The 22,446-nt window shown below is 36.4% G+C and overlaps 1 protein-coding gene and 1 pseudogene across 1 annotated transcript; both read left to right on the top strand.

Annotated features, from left to right (window-relative positions):
* The first annotated feature begins 7,393 nt into the window (after positions 1–7,393).
* LOC132800717 (uncharacterized) lies at positions 7,394–16,017 on the top strand (annotated as a pseudogene).
* A 1,421-nt stretch (positions 16,018–17,438) lies between these two features.
* Positions 17,439–18,473, top strand: LOC132800428 (uncharacterized). Its single transcript, XM_060814037.1, has 2 exons — positions 17,439–17,757; positions 18,051–18,473. The coding sequence occupies exons 1-2, from the start codon at positions 17,566–17,568 to the stop codon at positions 18,471–18,473; spliced, it is 615 nt and encodes a 204-aa protein (XP_060670020.1). The 5' UTR covers positions 17,439–17,565.
* Positions 18,474–22,446: the final 3,973 nt, after the last annotated feature.

Here is a 22,446-nt window from a genome sequence, read left to right on the forward strand (position 1 = left end):
TATCACGTACATTGAATCACGTGCTTCCTTTAGGATCTCCTTTTGAACTCAACGATATCCTACTTTCGATTCTCAATTGGCGATACTTAAATCTTAAGTCGCTCTTGGAAATCATAACATAAAACAAATAATAAAATATATTTTTCAAATATACCACCAACATAAAATGTACACAATTTATCAACCCAAATTAAATTTCCAAACTTCTTCAAAAATCAAAATATAATTTATGAAATTTACTAATTAAATCAATGGAATAATAAATAATAAGAAAATTATTTTAATTAGTTTAAAATACCTTAACTTGCATAGGCAATTGTTAAAACTCCACATTGGAACAATAATAAAAACATGAATAAATGCATAAAATCATATCTTAAAATCCATAGCATAAAATGAAATATGCACGCTCGTAATGGAGGTACGTATGATACCTTTTAACATGCTACGTGATCCATGATTCCAGCTGTCGCCGGCACTCTGCTACCAATACAAACCAGGGTGGTTGCCTCTATTGGCCGTTTGATCCCATGGACTCGTAGGCAACGTGATTATGGGGCTAGCTCTACATGGACCACATTGGTTCGCCGCCTCCGTATGGTGCAGTATATGCAATATAATATCAAACAATATAATATACAAATACATGTACGAACATAAACAAAACAATACTTGAATAAAATACCTTTAATTTCAAGTATCACTTTGAAAAGTATTTAATTTTTAATAATCAATCGGAAAAAATATCTTGACACCTTGAGGTTGATCGACACACATCCATACTCGACAACAGGTATCAATTATGGGTGGTGACCTTGATAAGTCGTTGGTAGCAGATACACACCCTTAGGCAATCATCTTTCTTCCCCATGAACGAAACGAATGTCATTCACAATGATAAGCCTGATCTAGTGAAACCTTTATTCACCAAATCTTGCAGCTGAGCCTTTCAGTCCTTTAACATTGATGGAGTCGCATGGTATGGCGGTACTGAAATAGATCGATATCCAAAGCCAATTCAATAATGATTCGATATCCTTTTTACGGTCGTAATCCAGATAACTTGTGGGGAAAACACTTTCGAATTGCTTCCCACTATTAGCGGTTCCAACGCTCACCATCTTCTTTGGCATCAACCACCTGGGCCATAGATCCTTAATAACCATTCTCCGATAGCTCCTTACAATGACGGCATAAATTAACCTCCGTAAAGGCTTCCTAACTCCTCCACGAAGCACCACTTCAGGTAAGCTGAAACACTTTAACTTTACTCCTTTATGCTAGCGGTCCATAAACATAAGATGCATAACTACTCAATCCATATCTAGGGTCGCTTCAGATCCCAAAAAGATTCAAAGAATCGGATCTGTACCCATTACTTGACCTTCAAAAAGAAAAGGCAATCCTCGACCATCGACTAGGCCATAGGAATTCCCCGTTAGGATAGATGATTCTAATTGACACCTTAGAAGATTAGAGTTATTTCAACTCAGGCAATGAATTTGCTTCGAGACAAAGGGAAAAAAACGCTTTAAGATGGGTAAAACGAGAGATTAGACGCGGATGGGATGCACAACAATGCACAGTCCCTTAGGAATACTAGAACCTAGAGCTATGATACCAACTGTTAGAACCCGTCAAAAATTCCTCACCAGAACCCTAGACAAGCCCTGATCCCAGGGAAATACCACCGAACCTTCCAATGGAAAATCCGGCAGCATCTCCCTTAAAGGTAGGACTAACCAAAAATTTCCTGCACTGAAAACACACTTCTATACTCATCCCCTTATTCCTCCCACATTACTAAAATATAATTCCACAAATTTACAGCACTCCAAATGAATAACAGTAAATCAGTGCATAATTAACAACTAAATATCCAATACAGTATACAGAGCATTATACAAATAAATGTGGAATTAATACGATGACAGATAAAGAAGTAATACAGGATGGAGAGGAAAAAGGGAAGAAATGCTTCTTGGACTTTCGGCAATGAACTGAGACGTCGGGCTCGCCCCGGATGATCAACGTCTCCCAACCTGGACCTAGGAGAACGGGATTTAAAAATATGAAATGCTAATCATCTCAGTGAGTGATCCTATCTACTGTACACTTTTAATATTAATAATATAACAAATAAAAGAATTTAATTAATACCAACAATTAAATAATAAATAAATCATAAACATTTGAAAGTAATATTTTCTCTCAAAACCCTCACTATTCACTCCGTTGGAAATGTTCCCATTTTAAAACATTTTCGCAAAATCCGATTATTCGTACGCCCAGAAATCAAGGAATCAATTAATTTAATAAATAATAATTAAATAATCCACTTATAAATAAAATGTAATAGAATATAATAAATAAATTTTCAACACTTTAGGGTTTGAAATTTCTATCCAGAAATTTATACTCAACGCACCACACCATATACCAGTGATGCCCTCCGATACCCAGCGTCCCGAGCACCAACTGGCGAGGAGGTTAAAGAGAGAAATTTGCATACGGCGCTTCGACATCCCGACAGCGCCGCTGCTGAAACCGTCATCCCGGCCACGGAGGGGGGGCGGCTGATGCGCAATATATAAGACTTGCCTGCCCTCGGTCCAATGGCAACTCACGGGAGACATAATAACTTGCGCGCTAAACCACATATACATCCAGAACACCAATACTGTATGAGTGCATCAAAAACTAATTATTAAATTTCTTTATTACCGTACCGATTTTCCAAAAAATCATCGTGGGAATTATACCATTTTTCAAATTCACCATCCCACATTTTCCTTGAACATTTCTGGTACGAAACCATCAATAACAATATTCAAATAATTTTTCTCATATCACGAGGTCCAACAAATCATATTCCACACGCATAATTATAAAATTTGAAACCACCAATTTAAACAAATATTTTCCTTGAAATATTTAAACCAATCATGTCCAAAAATAATATTAAAATCCAGATACAATTTAATTAATGAAAATACCTTGCTCATGTGTAATAAATACAATTAAACCACAATAATGATAAAAAATCCATTAATAAGCCAAATTTTCATTTAGCAGCAATAAACATATACGTACTTATAAAATAATATTTTTCCACAATTATAATTAAATTTCCACCACATGAGCATAATTCCAGATATCAATTTAACACCAAATAAATATAATTAATCATCCCAAAATAGTTTTCAAGGTAGGTCACTCACCTAGAGCACGCAATTAACCTAAGATCCTTTATGGTATCAATTCCATGACGCACCCGTGCTCCTAGAACAACAACATTATACAACTCAAATAAATTAATATTTTATTCGGATAAATAATACCCGGTACCCGGGGGGTTAAACACAAACGTTAACCAAAATTGACGAATAATATACCGAAACAAAGCTTATGGAACGAGGATCGCATTACCGGTCTCCATTGACCCCAATTTTGCCGGTGGTGGCCGGAAAGCTTCGGCCGAATTTCATCTTGAGAGATCTCTCAAATGGTGGGGGTTTTGGGCAATCTAATCACGGAAATGGACTCAGAGGGGTCGAAAATGGTGAGATAGAGGTATGGGGTGAGCTGGGTTGGCCGAAAAACACACAAATCGAGGAGAGAGAAAAACCCCAACCGTCGAAGCTATCTGGGCGCGTCCGGCATCCAGTGGCCGGAAAATTTTAGGGCCGAGCTCGCCTCCTCCCTCCGCTCCTCTCTGGCCGGCGCGTGTAACAAGGTGGTGGCCGGAATAAAAAAATACGGCAAGAACCCGAGAGAGAGAAAGGAAGGGAAAGGAAGAAGAAGGAGGAAGAAGAAGAAGAAAGAAGAAGGGGCCTGTGGCCCTTTTTTCCCACGTGGGGGAAAAGAAAAAAAAGAAAAAGGAAAAGAAATAAAAATAAAATAAAATAAAATAAAATAATTAAATAATACTAAAAATAATATTATTATATAAAATAACAATAATAAAATAATATGGTATTAAGCATGGTTGACATGTGGCATCTCATCATGGTGACACATGGTCACATTTATTAAGTCGCACGTGACACATTGTTACATGTTTAAAAAATAATATTAAAATAATACGGTATTTTAAAACTTTGCAGGTTCATAACTTTTTAAGCAGATATCCAATTTAAGCGTGCCGCTAGTCTATGAACTCGTATCGACTAGTACTTCATAACCATGCATGAGTCAAAGCTTAACTTTGCATGAATAAAAAATCAACTTCGGCACCACTTGGATAGTTTGGATATCAACTTTTTTTGCTCATATCTTTCAAACCGTAGCTCCGTTTTCAATGTGCTACTAGTCTACGAACTCGTGTCAATGTGTACTTCGTAACGGTACCTCAGTCAACCTAGAATTCCATCCGAGTCAAAAAGTCAACTTTTCACCTCTTGATCAACGGTCAAAGTCAACGGTCAATCTTGGTCAAAGTTGGAAAATTTCCGTTGTACTTTGGGACGGGGTGTTACAATAAATATAAAGTGAATGATTTGTATAGCATATATAGGTGTTGGTAGGTGATAAGTGAGATTTTTGCTCACTTATGTAGCCCTTAATGCTTGATTAGTTGCTTAAAAACTCAAGCTTTAATTTATTTCTAATGCATTTTTTTAAAAATCTTGAAGGGAAGCTTTAGATCGGAGAGAATGACATATTATTGAAGAAAATGACAAGTTTGGAGCAATTTTGGAAAAAAAAATGGAAAGTCTCCATGCCACCCTCCACACACGAAACTCCTGCTCCATGCCATGGTCCACGCCAAAACAGCCCACTTCACGCCAAGTCCACCATCCACGCCAAACTAGCCTCCACACCATGGTCCACGCTAAGGTTCATGCCAACCAGCAATCTTTCTTCACAGAGAGACTGGCATGGAGTGAAGCCAAAGTGGCGTGTACCCTTAAGCTCCACGCCACATTTTTTACATTTTCAGCATTTTTTCGGAGGATAAAAATTGGATGATGAGGTGTCAAAAGGGGAAGGGTTTTTGATAAAAAACAAGGGTGGATCTTCATTCTTGTCTAGGGTAAAAAGGGTTTAATGAAAGGAGCAACCACGGAGGGAAGAAGAAAAAAAAGGTGAAAAAGGAGGCACAAAGACCCAAATGGATTTTAGAGAGAGAAAGCTTGGATTGAAGAGGATTGGAGCATTTCAAGACATTGAAGCACCAAGAATCTTCAATTAAATTAGTTTTTCTTTCTCTTCCATTTTTCATTCTTTATTTTTATTGGGTTCATTGTTAATTTTTGAATATTATGTCTTCCTTTATAGATTTTCCCTTGAATTTTGTTATGGTATTTACAAAGAACATGTGTAGCTAAATTTCTATCTAGGATTTTGATGGAACCTCTACTTGGATGATATTTAATTAATGGGTTGAATTTTATTTTGCTTTTTATCCAATTTTCTTGTGTTAATCTTGTATTTATTGTTCAATTTACTCTTGCATTTGGGAATTTGCTTGGGTATTGGGTAGATTCACTATTTTATACTTGGGAAGGTTAAAATTGGTGAATTGGTCACTAGATTAACACAACCTAGGTCCTAATTAATATTGGAAAATTTAACTAGGAGTTGGATAGCCATAAAAGAGGGGGTTTAAGGCATGAGGACTTAGGAATTTTAGGAAGGAATTTCTAATTTTCATTAAGGACTCATAGATTCTAAATTCACTTTGGAAAAAGGGATTAGATTAAATTGGAATTTCTCTAGGCTAGAAATTGGATGAAGTTTGGTATTTTGTCAACCTAATGAGTTAAATATAGGAAGGGTAGAGGGTACATCAAAATCCTAGGCATTTAGTTCATTGTAATTCCATTTTAAGTTGTTGAATATTGTGTTTGTGACTTAATTCATTGTTCAATTTCTTGCTTTACTTTTAATTTCAATTCTCTCACTTGAATTGAGTGCCTAGATAAAAACAATTAGTGAAAATTTTGGTAATTAGTTAATATTAAAATCGATCCTCGTGAGAACGATACTCTCTCATCATTCTATTACTTGAAATAACCCGTATACTTGCAGAAAAGTCAACATCAAGTTTTTGGCGTAGTTGCCGGGGAATTGAATGTTTTGATATTTTTCTAATATTGATATTGAATTAATTGTTCATAATTTAGGCTTTTATTTATTTTATTTAATTTTGGTTACTTTTGTCTGTGTAGTGTATGCGAAGTGCTCGAGGTGTTGAGCTTTACCTCTTAATCCAGAGATTGAATGTGCTTGTCGTGCTAACCGAAAGCTTAGAAGGGAACAAAGGAGTGCTATGGCAAACAACAATGATCCACCTCGACAAAGAGCCATTCAGGATTATCTTCGGCCAATGCCTCAAAAGCATTATTTTGGGATAAGGCGTCAACCAATTAATGCAAACAATTTCGAGTTGAAGCCGGCCTTAATCAACATGATCCAACAAAATCAATTTGGTGGTGAGGCAAGTGAAGACCCCAATATTCACTTGACGATGTTCTTACAAGTGGCGGACACCATCAAATTCAATGAAGTTAATGAGGATGCTATTCAGTTGCGCTTATTTCCTTTTTCACTCAAAGGAAAGGCTTTGGCATGGTTTTCATGCTTTGCAACCAGAAGTATTTCTACTTGGGAGGAGCTTATGGATAGATTTTTGATGAAGTTTTTCCCTCCATCAAAGTCTTCGAAGTTGAGAAGTGAGATTAGTCAATTCCGTCAATTGGACTTTGGGCTGATGAATGAAGCGTGGGAAAGGTTTAAAGAGCTTCTAAGGAAGTGCCCTCAACATAGCTATGATGAATGGGTCCTCATTGATTTGTTTTACAATGGTCTCAATGGTCAGACCAAGACCGTTGTTGATAGCACTGAATGTGGATCATTGATGGCAAAGACGGTGGATGAGGCATATGCACTACTTGAAGAGATGGCTTCTAGTTCTTTTAGTTGGCCTATTGAGAGACAAATGGGAAGGAGGCCTACCGGTGTACATGAAGTCGATGTGCTCACCAATTTGACAGTGAAGGTTGATGCGATTTCACATCAATTGGCTTCATTTGGTAGGAATGTTTCTTCATCTAGTTCAAGTATGGAGCCAACATCTAGCATGTCTTTTCCAATGGGTAAGCAATCTTAAGAACAATGCTCCTTTGTGAAACAAAGTTGGAGCTACAACTTTAGGCCTAACAACAATCTTCCAAATTATTACCATCCAGGGTTGAGAAATCATCAAAATTTCTCCTATGCAAATCCAAGGAATGCATTAAATCCGCTGTCTGGTTTTCAAAAGCCTAAGGAAGATAAACCATCTGTTGAAGATTTGATCACATCAATGAACTCATTTGTTTTACAGACAAGACGAAGGCTTAACAAGGATGAGGCTAGGCGCGATTCTATTTAGACTCATTGTGCTAATATGGGAGCTACTATGAAGTCACTTGAACATCAAATTGGGCAATTGGCCAATGAGATAAAAGGAAAGTCCGTTGGTAAATTTCCAAGTGATACGGAAGCAAATCCAAGGGAATGCAAGGCCATTACAACTAGAAGTGGGAACGTATACCAAGGACCTACACCTTCTAGTAGTTTCTCTCAAGGGAAAATGGTTGACAAAGAGTCATCTAAGGTTGAGGAAATTAAGGATGATCAAGCAAAGGAAGGTGATGAGGAGTTCTCTTTCAATGGTGATTTGAAGAAGAAAGAGTCTACAAAGGTATGTCCGGGGTCCATAACTTTTACGGATAACCCTCCTCTTTTACCAACACCATTGTCCTACCCTCAAAATTTTCAAAAGAAGAATCTAGACTCTCAATTTGCCAAATTCCTTGAAATTTTCAAGAAGATACACATCAACATTCCTTTTGCTGATGCACTTGAGCAAATGCCCAATTATGCAAAATTTATGAAGGAAGTGATGTCTAACAAAAGGAAGTGGGATGATAATGAGACCGTCAAGCTAACCAAAGGGTGTAGTGGGATTATTCAAAGGAAGATTCCACAAAAGCTAAAGGATCCGGGCTCTTTCACAATTCCTTGTAATATTGGTGGCACCACATTTGAACGGGCATTGTGTGACTTGGGATCTTATGCCTTTATCAGTTTTCAAAAGGATTGGTCTTGGAGAAGTCAAGCATACAAAAATTACCCTCCAAATGGCAGATAGATCACTCACCTATCCTTATGGGATCGTTGAAGATGTGCTTGTCAAGGTTGACAAGTTTATATTTCCTGTTGATTTTGTCATTTTGGATATGGAGGAGGATCATGATATTCCCATCATTCTTGGCCGCCCATTCTTAGCTATGGGAAGGGTATTGATAGATGTATTTAGTGGGAACCTCACTTTGAAAGTGAGTGGTGAAGAGGTAAGTTTCAATATCCTTTCTACTATGAAACTTTCGGATGATGTAGAGAGCTATGATCGTATTGATGTTGTTAATGCTTGTATTGAATCCTTTTTCCACGAGCATTATCCGATTGATCCTTTTGAGAATATATTGGTGCATTCTAGTACTAGAAAGGAGGATATTTACCATGTTGATAGTGAAATGGATGATATAGATGAAATTGATGCTTGGTTTGAGAATGTGTATGTTGAGAAACCGTTAGAGTATGATGAATATGTTGATTCCATGGATTCATTTGATAATGAGGTTGATGATTGGTTTAATATCTCACATCTTGTTGATGCATCTCATAAGAATATTGTATCCATAGATGTTTCTTTGAAAGTGAAGGAAGAGGAGTTGGTTTTTAATGAACCGGAGTTGAAGCCTCTTCCCGACCATTTGAAATATGCTTATCTAGGTCCAAATTTTTCATTCCCGGTGGTGATTTCTTCATCTTTGAGTCAAGAAGAGGAAGACAAGCTCTTGGAAGTTTTAAGAAAGCATAAGTCGGCTATTGGTTGGTCAATTGAGGACATTAAGGGTATAAGTCCTTCGATTTGCATGCATAAGATTCTTATGGAGGAGGATTATAAACCCTCTATTGAGCATCAACGTTGATTGAATCCGGTTATGCAAGAGGTTGTGAGAAAAGAGGTGATGAAACTATGGAATGCGGGTATCATTTATGCAATTTCCGATAGTTCTTGGGTGAGCCCAGTTCAAGTTGTTCCTAAGAAGGGAGGTATAATGGTGATTAAAAATGATAATGAAGAGATTTTTCCTTCTAGGACCATCACCGGATGGCGTTTTTGCATTGACTACCAAAACCTAAACAAGGCCACCCGGAAGGATCACTTTCCACTACCTCTCATTGACCAAATGCTAGGTCGTCTTGCCGGGTATCAATACTATTGTTTCTTGGATGGGTATTCCGTGTACAACCAAATTTCAATAACTCCCGAAGATAAAAAAAAAAAAAAAGACAACTTTTACTTGCCCATATGGGACTTTTGCTTTTCGTCGGATGCCCTTTGGACTTTGTAATGCACCGGCCACATTTCAAAGATGTCTGATGGCAATTTTCTCCGACATGGTGGAGAATATTATGGAAGTTTTTATGGATGACTTTTCCATATTTGGAACTTCTTTTGACCATTGTTTGCATAATCTTGAATTGGTTTTGGAAAGATGTGAGAGGATCAATCTTGTGCTCAATTGGGAAAAGTGTCATTTCATGGTGAAAGAAGGTATTGTGTTAGGGCATCGCATTTCATCAAAAGCGTTAGAAGTTGATTGTGCTAAGATTGCCACAATTGAAAAGCTTCCCCCACTGACCAATGTTAAAGGTATTCGATGCTTTCTTGGACATGTCGGGTTCTATAGAAGATTAATCAAAGACTTTTCTAAGACTGTGAAACCACTTTGCTCTTTACTTGAAAAAGATGCAACTTTTGTTTTTGATGTGGAGTGTCTTTAAGCTTTTAATGTGATTAAAGAAAAGCTTGTGTCGGCTCCAATCATGATTACACCGGATTGGAAGGAACCATTTGAAATCATGTGTGATGCAAGTGACTTTGCAGTTGGAGCGGTATTGGGACAAAGAAAAGATAAGATTTTTCGGGCATTCTTTTATGCAAGCAAAACTTTTAATGAGGCTCAAGTCAATTACATAACCACCGAAAAAAAAATATTCGCGGTGGTCTTTGCATGTGACAAGTTTCAGTCATACATTCTTGAGTCCACGGTCATTATTTACACTGACCATGCCGCCATAAGGTACCTTTTCAACAGAAAGGATGCCAAGCCTCGCTTAATCCGATGGATCTTGCTTCTACAAGAATTCGATCTCGAAATCAAGGATATGAAGGGAAAAGAGAATGTGGTGGCAGATCATTTATCAAGGCTTGAAAATCTTCAAGAGGAAAGGGGTACTCATATTGATGAATTCTTTCCGGATGAAAGAATCTTGAAGGTGCATGCCAAATTGCCTTGGTTTGCCAATTTGGTGAATTATCTTGCTTGCAAAATCTTGCCACCGGATTTGACAAGGCAACAAAAGAAAAGGTTTCTTCATGAAGCAAAGAATTATTAGTGGGATGATCCTCTTTTGTTCAAGCGATGCTCTGACTTGGTCATTAAGAGATGTGTACCGGAAGAGGAGGTTTCAAGTTTGTTGTTTCATTGCCATACTTCTCCATGTGGTGGACATTTTGGACCTACACGCACCGCTTCAAAGGTACTTCAATCCGGTTTCTATTGGCCTACCTTATTCAAAGATTGTTATGCTTTTGTTAAGACTTGTGATCGTTGTCAAAGAATGGGAAACACCTCAAAAAGGCATGAATTACCCCTCACAAATATTTTGAAGTTAGAAATTTTCGATGTGTGGGGGATTGATTTCATGGGTCCATTCCCTTCATCTTTTGGCAACCAATACATTTTGCTTGCAGTGGATTATCTATCAAAATGGGTTGAAGCAATTCCTACCACAACAAATGATGCCAAGGTTGTTTTGAAATTCCTTCAAAGGAATATATTTTCGAGGTTTGGAACACCGAAAGCGATTATTAGTGATGAAGGCTCTCATTTTTGTAATAAATTGTTCAACTCTCTTTTGCAAAAATATAGTGTTAAGCACAAGGTAGCTTTAGCCTACCATCCACAATCTAATGGTCAAGCCAAAGTATGTAATCGAGAAATTAAGCAAATTCTAAAGAAGACGGTTGGCACAAATTGCAAGGATTGGTCTTCAAAGCTTGATGATGCCTTGTGGGCATATCGTATAGCTTTCAAAACTCCAATAGGCATGAGCCCATATCGTCTAATCTATGGTAAGGCTTGTCATCTCCCGATGGAGTCGGAACATCGTTCGTTTTGGGCTATAAAGAAGTTGAATTTTGATTTCCAAGCTGCTGGCGAGAAAAGATTGTTACAACTTGATGAGTTGGAGGAATTTCGAAGAGATGCTTATGACAATGGGAGGATTTATAAGGAGAAGACCAAAATTTGGCATGATAAGAAGATTTTGAGGAGAGAGTTCTTACCGAGTCAACAAGTTCTTCTATACAGTTCTTGTTTGAAGCTCTTTCCAGGTAAATTGAGATCAAGATGGTCGGGACGTTTTCGTATCAATCAAATCTTTCCATATGGTGCAATTGAGCTTCAAGGAGATCATGGAAGATTATTCCGGGTTAATGGTCAAAGGGTCAAGCATTATTTTGGAGGAGATGAGCATAGACAAATCCGAGATGTGAAGAAACTTGTTCTTAATCTTGATGTATCTTATGAGAAGACTTTGAAGCCTCCATGGGACTGTGCACATGTGAATGAAGAATCATCTTTAAAGGATTCAACTCAAAAGAAAAAGAGTTCCAAGAAGAGGAAAAAGAATAAATCAAAGAAAGAACATGTGATCAAGATTAAGCAAGAGGTGTCCAAGCATGAAGACATGGAAAGGAAGAATGGTGATTTAGTCAAGCACCCTATTGGGGAAAAGGAAGTTCAAGACCCAACCTAAGCAACACTTGGCTATGTCTAGCTAGAGACGTAAAACCAAGCGCTTCTCAGGAGGCAACCCGATTTCTTTCTAACCTATCACTTTTTCTTTCAAAATTTTTACTTTAAATTTTATTATGTCATAATTAGATTTTATATGTGTTTTATTATTTTAATGCTAGTTTTATAATTCTTTTTCTTTTCTTTTATAGGATTCTTGGTGATTGGAGGTTCAAGTTCTAATTTGTTTCATATTTTAGAAAAGTCGGAGTGTTGAAGTTCAAAGTGAAAAAGTTGAGTGAAGTGCTGAAGAAAACTGTGCAGATGGGTCAACTTTGAAAAATTCTCAAAAATCTTAGAAAATGAATTAGGAAGGGAGAAAAATATGGATGGAAAACTGAGGATGTCTAGTTTCTGAAGAATTTTACAGAACATCATTTGGAGGTCTGTAGAGAAAGATATTGCTGTTTAAGTGATTGATGTTCAGTGCAGGAAAATTCCAGCGTGGACCTTGGCGTCATTCTACCCCACCTCACGCCTCACAGCAGCCAAAAATAGAGGCAGTGGCGTGTCCCCACACCATCTGGGCATGTTCCACCCCTCTCCACGCCATTTTCCCTTCAACAGCAGCAAGTCCACGCTACTTTAGCGTGAACCTCAGCGTGACCCTAAGCGTGAACTCCCTTGCTCCACGCTGCACTCCAGCAGCCCTGACAAAGAGAGTGGCGTGTCCCCATGCCATCTTGGCGTACACCATTCCACTTCACGCTTCCCTCCAGCAGCTCAGACAGAGAGAGTGGCGTGTCCCCAAGCCATCTTGGCGTGCACCACCTTACTTCACGCCAAATTAAACAATCTCATTTCTTCCCTCTCATGCCTCCCACGTGATTTCATAACTTCTCCATAAACACAATTTTGTACCACCTTGTCATGTGACCATCATGTGCTTTTTTAAAAATTTACAAGTGTACCATTAATGAATCATGTGCAACTCACATGCACTTACAAACACTAAAAATTCATTTCCTCTTCCTCTTCACCGATTCCTACACTTGCCCATTCAAATTTTATTTATTTTTTTCATACATTTTCTTTTTCTTCTTCTCCCTCTTATTCAAGAACACCACCTCCATAATTTCCATCTCTCTCCACCAAATCCATCATCAATTCTCATCAAATTTTCATCAATCTTGGTGATGAGAAAAGAGGAAAATTTTAAAGCTAATGGCAGAAAAAAAGAAGAAGAAGAAGAGAGAGAGAGAGAGAGAGAGAGAGAGACTTTGGTCATGCTCCATCAAGAGGCTGGAAGAATCAAGTTTGGGGGTGAATTTCACTCACCCCCCAAGAATGTTTTCTTTAACCCTTCTCTTTAATTTTAAACATTGGGAACAATGTTTGTTTTAAGTTTGTGGGAGGGAAATCAAAATTTTGGGTCTATTTTAAAAAAGTTTTGTGCTTAATTGTTGAAATTTGAATTTTTCAATCATTTTGTTAGAATTTTAAAATTAGATTTTTAATAGTTATTTTTGTTTTGAGAAAATCTGTGAAAATCCATAAAAATTTGAAAAAAAAAATCCAAAAATATTTTAGTTTTTAGTTTTTAGTAGTTTTTGGTTTTGGTAGATAAAATAATTGGCCAATGATGAATAAATTAATGATTGAATGCATATTCTTGTGATAATGGATTTTAATTTGTTGTTTGATTACCAAGAGATACACTTGAATATTGTTGTTCTTTAGAAATTTGAGCACTTAATGATTATGGTCATGATATAGCTTGTATTTTGATGAAAATTTACATGGTTAGGGCACATTATTGGATTAGCTCTAGAACTTACACAATTTCAACTCGAGGTGAAATCCTAGTTTTATATTGAGCTTAGGAGATGATTTAGGCCTTCCTTGTTAAGTTTGAGCCTTTTGAAGCTAACCTTATCATTTTATATCCCTAGTACCCTTTTTGAACCTTTAGGATGCATATAGAAATGCAGGTAGAGCCTCTTTGTCGATAAACCACATTCACCTACCCTCACGAACCTAACTAATATTCCTTATCCCACCTTTTTCGTATTTAAGGAATCTTAGTATTGAAATGAGATGAATTTTAGCTTGAGTATGGTTTAGGTGTGGTGAGGTGAGTGAGTAATATAAGTTTGGGGGAGGAGAAATGGAAATTGGATTTTAGTGCATTCTCTATGAGGAGCTTGAATGTTAAAAGTTCAATTTCGGGGTACAAAGCGGAGAGTGATGATAGGGAGAGTGTTTTTGAGTTCAAATATAATAATAATAAATAAAAAAAAGAGATTCCAAGATTGAGACTTTGAAAACTCAAGGAAAGCAATGGAATTGTAATGTAGCTATTTCCCTCTTTAATTTAAAAAAAAAAAAAGAAAAAGAAAAGAAGAAAGAACAAAAAGATGAAAAAAAAAATGCAATGAAAATGAGGGATTAACTTTCTTTAAGTTTGTAGAAATAGCTTCCTTGAGTTGTAATATTTGTAGTTTCAAAACACTTGGGACTTTTATATAAAATGAACTCAAATATTTAGAGAAGCTTCATTTGAGAAATATATTTTTCAATAAGGGAGTATGGGTTGATCATGATTAGTGAAGAGTATGTGAGTAAAAGTTGAAGTAAGAAAATGGAAAATTAAAGGTAAGAAGAGGGTAAAGCTTTAATTCATAATTTTTGATACTAAGAATCCTTCTTGAATTTATTTATCCTTACCTTTTTCTTTCTATAAACCCCCACCTCATATCCTTTTCATTACAAGCTTTAAAAGTCCTTTTGATCCTAAGCTTGACAATAATGCTACATTAGTGGAGAGTTTGAGACTGTGTCTTGCATATGAAGCTAAGATAATTTTTAAGGCCCTAGTTGTGTAAATTGATTCAATTTCTTGTTATTGAATGCCTAAATCTATTCACACACACACACATTGAGAACAATGATATATAGTGAAAAATAAGGTAGTTAGATGAAATTTACTTTGAAGTTCTCATATAGGATTGCATTTACTTATTCATGAGGCCATTAAATTATAATATCTACCTTAACTTTGATTTTGATATTTAGAAAGTAATCTTTAATTTTGCCTTTTTTATTTTAGTTTTAGGAGTGCCTTTTTCCTTGAGGACAAGCAACTGATTAAGTTTGGGGGAGTTTGATAAGTGAGATTTTTGCTCACTTATTTAGCCCTTAATGCTTGATTAATTGCTTAAAAACTCAAGCTTTAATTTATTTCTAATGCTTTTTGTTAAAAATCTTGAAGGGATGCTTTAGATTGGAGAGAATGACATATTATGGAAGAAAATGACAAGTTTGGAGCAATTTTGGAAAAAAAATGGAAAGGCTCCATGCCACCCTCCACTCTACACCAAGGTCTACGCCAAACTCTTGCTCCACGCCATGGTCCACACTAAGGTCCATGCCAAAACAGCCCACTTCATGCCAAGTCCACCCTCCACCCCAAACTAGCCTCCACACCATGGTCCACGCTAAGGTTCACGCCAACCAGCAACCTTTCTTTACATAAAGACTGGCGTGGAGTGACGCCAAAGTGGCGTGTACCCTTAAGCTCCACACCACATTTTTTACATTTTCAGCATTTTTTCGAAGGATAAAAATTGGATGATAAGGTGTCAAAAGGAGAAGGGTTTTTGATAAAAAAACAAGGGTGGATCTTCATTCTTGTCTAGGGTAAAAAGGGTTTAATGAAAGGACCAGCCACGGAGGGAAGAAGAAAAAAAAGGTGAAAAAGGAGGCACAAAGACCCAAATGGATTTTAGAGAGAGAAAGCTTGGATTGAAGAGGATTGGAGCATTTCAAGACATTGGAGCACCAAGAATCTTCAATTAAATTAGTTTTTCTTTCTCTTCCATTTTTTATTCTCTATTTTTATTGGGTTCATTGTTAATTTTTGAATATTATGTCTTACTTTATAGATTTTCCCTTGAATTTTGTTATGGTATTTACAAAGAACATGTGTAGCTAAATTTCTATCTAGAATTTTGATGGAACCTCTACTTGGATGATATTTAATTAATGGGTTGAATTTTATTTTGCTTTTTATCCAATTTTCTTGTGTTAATCTTGTATTTATTGGTCAATTTACTCTTGCATTTGGGAATTTGCTTGGATATTGGGTAGATTCACTATTTTATACTTGGGAAAGTTAAAATTGGTGAATTGGTCACTAGGTTAACACAACCTAGGTTCTAATTAATATTGAAAATTTAACTAGGATTTGGATAGCCATAAAAAAGGGGGTTTAAGGCATGAAGACTTAGGAATTTTAGGAAGAAATTTCGAATTTTCATTAAGGACTTATAGATTCTAAATTCACTTTGGAAAAAGAGATTAGATTAAATTGGAATTTTTCTAGGCTAGAAATTGGATGAAGTTTGGTATTTTGTCAACCTAATGAGTTAAATATAGGAAGGGTAGAGGGTACATCAAAATCCTAGGCATTTAGTTCATTGTAATTCCATTTTAAGTTGTTGAATTTTGTATTTATGACTTAATTCATTATTTAATTTCTTTCTTTACTTCTAGTTTCAATTCTCTCACTTTAATTGAGTGCCTAGATAAAAACAATTAGTGAAAATTTTGGTAATTAGTTAATATTAAAACCAATTCTAGTGGGAACGATACTCTCTCATTATTCTATTACTTGAAATGACCCGTATACTTGCGGAAAAGTCAACATCAGTAGGTTTGAGCTTTTATAACCAAATAAGGTTAAACACAAGCAGTATGGGGAAAAGATGTAGCTACATTAGTTGACATACTCATATAGAAGTGGTGGACAAGTTGCAGTCCTGCTTAACCTATATGTTTAGATTATAGTCTGCAACTTTTTGTGCACATTTTTTAGACATATATTGTATGTTAAGAAATAATTAAATATAACATGAATATGATATGTATATATACAGTCTAAGGGCTACTTTTGATTGGCGTATAACAATCTGTCTGTTGCATAGCTTCTATGTAGTCTTCCACCTCTATACTTCACTTTCTTGTTTTTCTATTTTGGGTGAATTGACTACTTCCTCTCCAGTCATTTCAATATTTCACTTTATCTGCTTCTGCATGTAGCATCATAATTGGCCACAATTGTGGGTTGCTCTATTAAAACCCCATTTTAGACTATAGCTGCATTAGAAATCTTAGTTGCTTTTCAAACCTTTTTTTTTCTTTTAAGTTTTTTCTTCTTCCTTTTTGCTAGGGTAATTTATTACTAAAAATCAGTACTTGGAGATAAGAGAAAAATACTTTATGATTAATTAGAACTAAAGTTGAGAATTCCAGAGTTAGTACTTGTTAATTGTTAGTACTTTCTAAAGGTATATATATATATATAGAAAGAGAGAGAGAGAGAGAGAGAGAGAGAGAGAGAGAGAATATCGGTGCATAAAATTTTAGGTACATGGTTAGCTAAAAGCAAACACGCAAACACTTTATCCCAAAAAAAAAAAATAAATAAGAAGAAGAAGATAGAAAGATTTAGAAGTAAACACACTCTTATACAGTAAATGTTCAATAAATGTTTTGTAGATGGCATACACAATATCCTTAGGAAGAGAGCGTATGAAATTGAGGATTGCAGATATTTATATATGTATACATAGTTGACAATGTGGTTAAAGGTAGATAAAAATTTGTTAATGTTGTCAGTTTACATTTGTAGTTGTACTTTATAATGGCACCAAAGAGGAACTTGCGAGCTCAACTAAAGAAGGGAGGTAAGAAGGTGGAAAGTAAGAGACGCGGTGGTAGCACATCAGCACCCAACTCTAAGAGTCGACGAACTACTAGGCAGCAATCCAAAGCTGAGACGGAAAGCACCAAACTTCCAGGGCACGTTCCACTCTCCTCTCCCCCATCTGAGATGGTAGGTTTTATATTCATTTATGTTGTTTTGTGTAGTAAATGATAAGACATCTATCAATATTTATTCATGAATGTGAAAACTCGAGAAAAACTTCACCCGATGGCCATCGGGATTTTTTTTAGTTCATTGTAGGTTGATTATCGATGGTTTCATCAGTAATTACCACTAGTGCAAAAATGTGAACCCATATGTCTTAAAATTTGGTTGGAAATTATTATTATCAAGTTAGGGTGGAAAAATAGGGTATGATTAAATTGATCACGTCAGTTCCATTTATGTAATTCATTTTGCAGCCCATCGACGCTCCAAAGGAACAGATCTTTCAGGATGCCGATATATTTAAAGTTAGGACACATTCATTCGGGAATCCAATAGAAGCGAACAAAGTAATTACAAGTGTCCTCACAAGTGAGCAGCTGGAAAAGTATAGAAAAACATGTTTTGGACACTTACTTGACATGAAGAACCTCAGGTTCTCTGGTCATCTAGTGCATCACCTGCTTTGCAGACGAGTTGTGTCCAACAATCCAGGAGTACTGGAGTTTAACTTCGGCGGATTTGGAGTGCGGTTTACGAAGTGGGAATTCGCACTCATTAGTGGCTTAAAGTTTTGTAGGTACCCTTCCATGTATGATATGCAAATTTCCAAAGGAAAGGAGCTGCTCACGAGGTTGCTAAATGACAGGGCTGACTTGAAACTGCCCGAACTGGAATGAATATTCAAGGGTACACATTTTGTGGATGATTGGGATGCTGTAAGAATTATGTTACTATATTTCTTAGTTCATGGTGTACTCAGAATGGATTCGAAGGTTCAAATAAATAGAAAATTCATTGATTTGGTTGCTGATATCGAGGTATTTAATTCCTACCCTTGGGGCATTCTGAGCTACAAGGAGATGACCAACTCATTCCACAATGCATTCCAGCATAGAGGACATGCAGTAAAGAATAAATAATAGTCATATGACCTAAAAGGTTTTTCATTGGTGTTTCAAGTGCGGTAATATATTTAACATATGTAGCGTTTACTTAAAAATTATATTTAATAACCTATAATTTATAATTTGTAGTTGTGGGGGTTTGAAGCAATCCCTGATTTTGGTAACCATTTTGGTGAGTGGCGGGAAACCCATTGTCTCAGGATCCTTGGATGGCATGCTACAAGTCAACCGAACCATTTTGCTGTCCATAATTGGTTCACCTCAAATAGCAATGTAAGGCAAATTTATTTAGACTACATGGTACGACTACATTCAAGTTACATTACCAAAGTCAGTTTCCAAATTTAGTTTTTTTTCCTTTCTTCATTTCATGTAGTATGTTGTGCACTAGAGGTTAGATGTTATTGATGAGGAGAAGACTATGGATTACTGGCAAATAATAGCAGTGAACATACATGAAGTTCGCTATACGGCACCACCACTTTTAGCATCGATAGCCACCGTTGGTGCTAAAGATGTGTCCAAAGCTTAGGAGCATTCTAGTGACCCTCCAGATGGATAATTTCAGGGTATGCAATTGTTACTTGCACTAAATTTGTATTTCATATGTTGTACTATTGGATATTGATATTGATTAGCTTGCTTGCTTGGAGGCAAAATTTGATGAATTAAAGAAAGAGATGGCATCGTTAAGGAAGATGCTTAGTTCTGTTATTGACCAACAAAAGCATCAGGTATCATTTAGACAACTTAGTATACTTTAGGGTTTCAGCATTATTAAATTATATATAATGTAATTCAGCAATTATTTGTTGTTAGGGTTTGGGAACTGCAAAATAACCATTGTGTTTTTCAGGCCGAACATCATATGCACACCCATTCACTGTCATCTTTGGTACGACCATCATCCCCTGTGGCACCGTCATTTGGAGAGCAAGCCGAAGAATTTGATGCACCCATAGACGGTTCCAATGGTAGGAAGGAGGATGAGGATTGTACAACAACGTTTGAGCCTATCGTACCTGGAGGACCTTATGTGGAGGATTCCTGGGCTTTGGTGCCATATCGGCCTTTGCATTTGGGGTGGGATATCAGTGCTTCAGCTGACAGTCCACATCATGACCAATCAACTGAGATTGAGGTGGAGGATTGGATGCATAATGTTGGTGATACAAGCCGATTCAGTAGAGTTTACCACCAGTCACATCACGTCATCTCTCCTTACACCGACTCGTGTAAGAAGAAGGTCAAATTTAATCTTAATCGACATATTGATGCATCGAAGGAAAGGGCGTTCGATGAGTGGTATAGGGTGGCACCGAATGAAGCAACCATGTGTACATCTTATATGACGGTGGGGAAGAAATTTTTTGCTAAGCTACTTACCTCTAAATGATGGTTGACTTCCGATGTAAGTTATATACTTTATTTTCATGTAAATTCATTGTGTTCTCTATATTTGGAATGATGTTTTATTTATCACCTCGCACTTGTTATTTATTTCCTTTAATGTGGTTTTGCAGCATATTGACACTATTTTGTATTTCATACGAAAAAGGTGGTTTGAGAATGACAAGATGTTCACTCACACCTGTGCCATATTAGACGTGTTATTTTGGGTATGATGATGCGATGTTACTGCATTGCTTAATGTTATATTAATGACATTTTATATTGTATCTATTTCATTATTTGGCAATCATCCATCAAAGGGCGTTATCCCATATGGGGGGCATCTCGAAGCACATATTTATGTGATTCGAAACTTCATAGATATGTGCGTGGGAAGTCACCCAAACCTAGCATGCCGTGGCGGAGATGTGATTATGTAAGTCCCTACATATATTTAAAAAAATTCTGACTAAGTTTCCCAATTTGTGGATAATAAGGTTATGTTCTAATTTACAGGTGTACATCCCTGTCAACAATGGAGGCACCCATTGGTTGGCAGCATGTGTGGACTTGAAGGCGCGACATATTGATTTATACGATCCAAATATGGGAAATAAATATGTCCAGAATAAAGAGTTGAACAATGTGGAATGCCTTACGTATATGCTGCCTTACCTATTGAGGGATGGGGGATATTACGAGAAGAATCTGGACATGCCTCCCACTTTAGAGCCATTCACGATGACCATGATCAAAGATGCACCTCGCCAAGATAATGGGTATGAATGTGTTGTCATTTCAAACCACTTCTATTGCTGCTGTTTAATTGTGCTTACATGTGGAAATACACGTGATTGGTTTTCATTAATGCTAATCATTAATGCTATTCTGCAGGGGTGATTGTGGCATCCACAGTTTGAAATTTATTGAATACAAGAGCAGTGAGGAGAATCTTTCATTTGGCCTGGAAGACATTAGGTTTTTTAGAAAAAAATATGCTGTTGATTTGTACTTTAATAAACTTTCAATGTAGATCGTATGTTTAATGTTATGACACCCTATACTAATGTTATCTTAATATGCTGAACCTAGCTTTAGTAATGATAACTGTTAACAAAAAAAAAAAAAAAAGAGAAAAGAAGACCCTCGGTTGTGATAAAAATTCAAGCAATGATGATTACCAATGGTGCATCGATAATTCCCGATGCACCATCGGTAATTACCGATACGCTTTCGGTAATATCAATTCACATATTTTTTTACTCCAAAGACTCAGCTAATGGGTGTTTTCGGCAACAACATGCAAAATATACATTCATCAATGCCCCCAAATAGAAAAAACCCCAAATGTTCGGAAAACATTCTCCACTTGGCAAAAAAAATTAATTACCATATGTTTCATCAGTAATTACCAACACCCCTGTGGTAATCATATTTTACCAATGTTATGGCCCCCACAAGTCCCCTAATGTGTGTTAAATGCAAGAACATGCAAAATATGGATTCTTAAATGATCCAAAGAAGACAAAATCCCAAAAGTTCTGAAAAAGTTCTCAAATTGGCAAAAAAATTTGATTATTGTAGGCCTTCGGTAAGTACCGATGAAAACTACGGTAATCAATTTATACTTGCTGGAAACATTACCGTAGGTTATATCGGTAATTACCGAAACCCCTGTAATAATCACATTTTACAAATTTTTTGGCCCCCACAAGTCCCCTAATGTGTGTTAAATGCAAGAACATGCAAAATATGGATTCTTAAATGATCCAAAGGAGACAAAACCCCAAATATTCTGAAAAAGTTCTCAAATTGGCAAAAAAATTTGATTATTGTAGGCCTTCGGTAATTACTGATGAAAACTACGGTAATCAATTTATACTTGCTGGAAACATTACCATAGGTTTCTTTGGTAATTACCAAAACCCCTGTGGTAATCACATTTTACCAATTTTTTGGCCCCCACAAGTCCCCTAATGTGTGTTAAATGAAAGAACATGCAAAATATGGATTCTTAAATAATCCTAAGTAGACAAAACCCCAAAATTTCTAAAAAATTTCTCAAATTGGCAAAAAATTTTGGTTGGTAATTACCGATGAAACCTACGGTAATCAAATTATACTTTCTGGAAAAATTACCATAGGTTTCATCGGTAATTACCGAAACCCCTGTGGTAATCACATTTTACCAATTTTTTGGCCCCCAAAAGTCCCCTAATGTGTGTTAAATGCAAAAACATTCAAAATATAGATTCTTCAATGATCCTAAGGAGAAAAAACCCCAACATTTTGGAAAATTTTGACACTTTGATAACTTTTTCCGAACTTTTGGGGTTTTTTCTCCTTAAGATCA

This window comes from Ziziphus jujuba, chromosome 2, assembly GCF_031755915.1.
Source record: "Ziziphus jujuba cultivar Dongzao chromosome 2, ASM3175591v1".
Taxonomy (NCBI): Eukaryota; Viridiplantae; Streptophyta; class Magnoliopsida; order Rosales; family Rhamnaceae; genus Ziziphus; species Ziziphus jujuba.

Coding starts and splice junctions, on each gene's coding strand:
- LOC132800428 (XM_060814037.1), top strand. CDS start 17,566: ATGGCACCAAAGAGGAACTTGCGAGCTCAACTAAAGAAGGGAGGTAAG. Junction 17,758..18,050: donor CCTCTCCCCCATCTGAGATG/GTAGGTTTTATA, acceptor TTCATTTTGCAG/CCCATCGACGCTCCAAAGGA.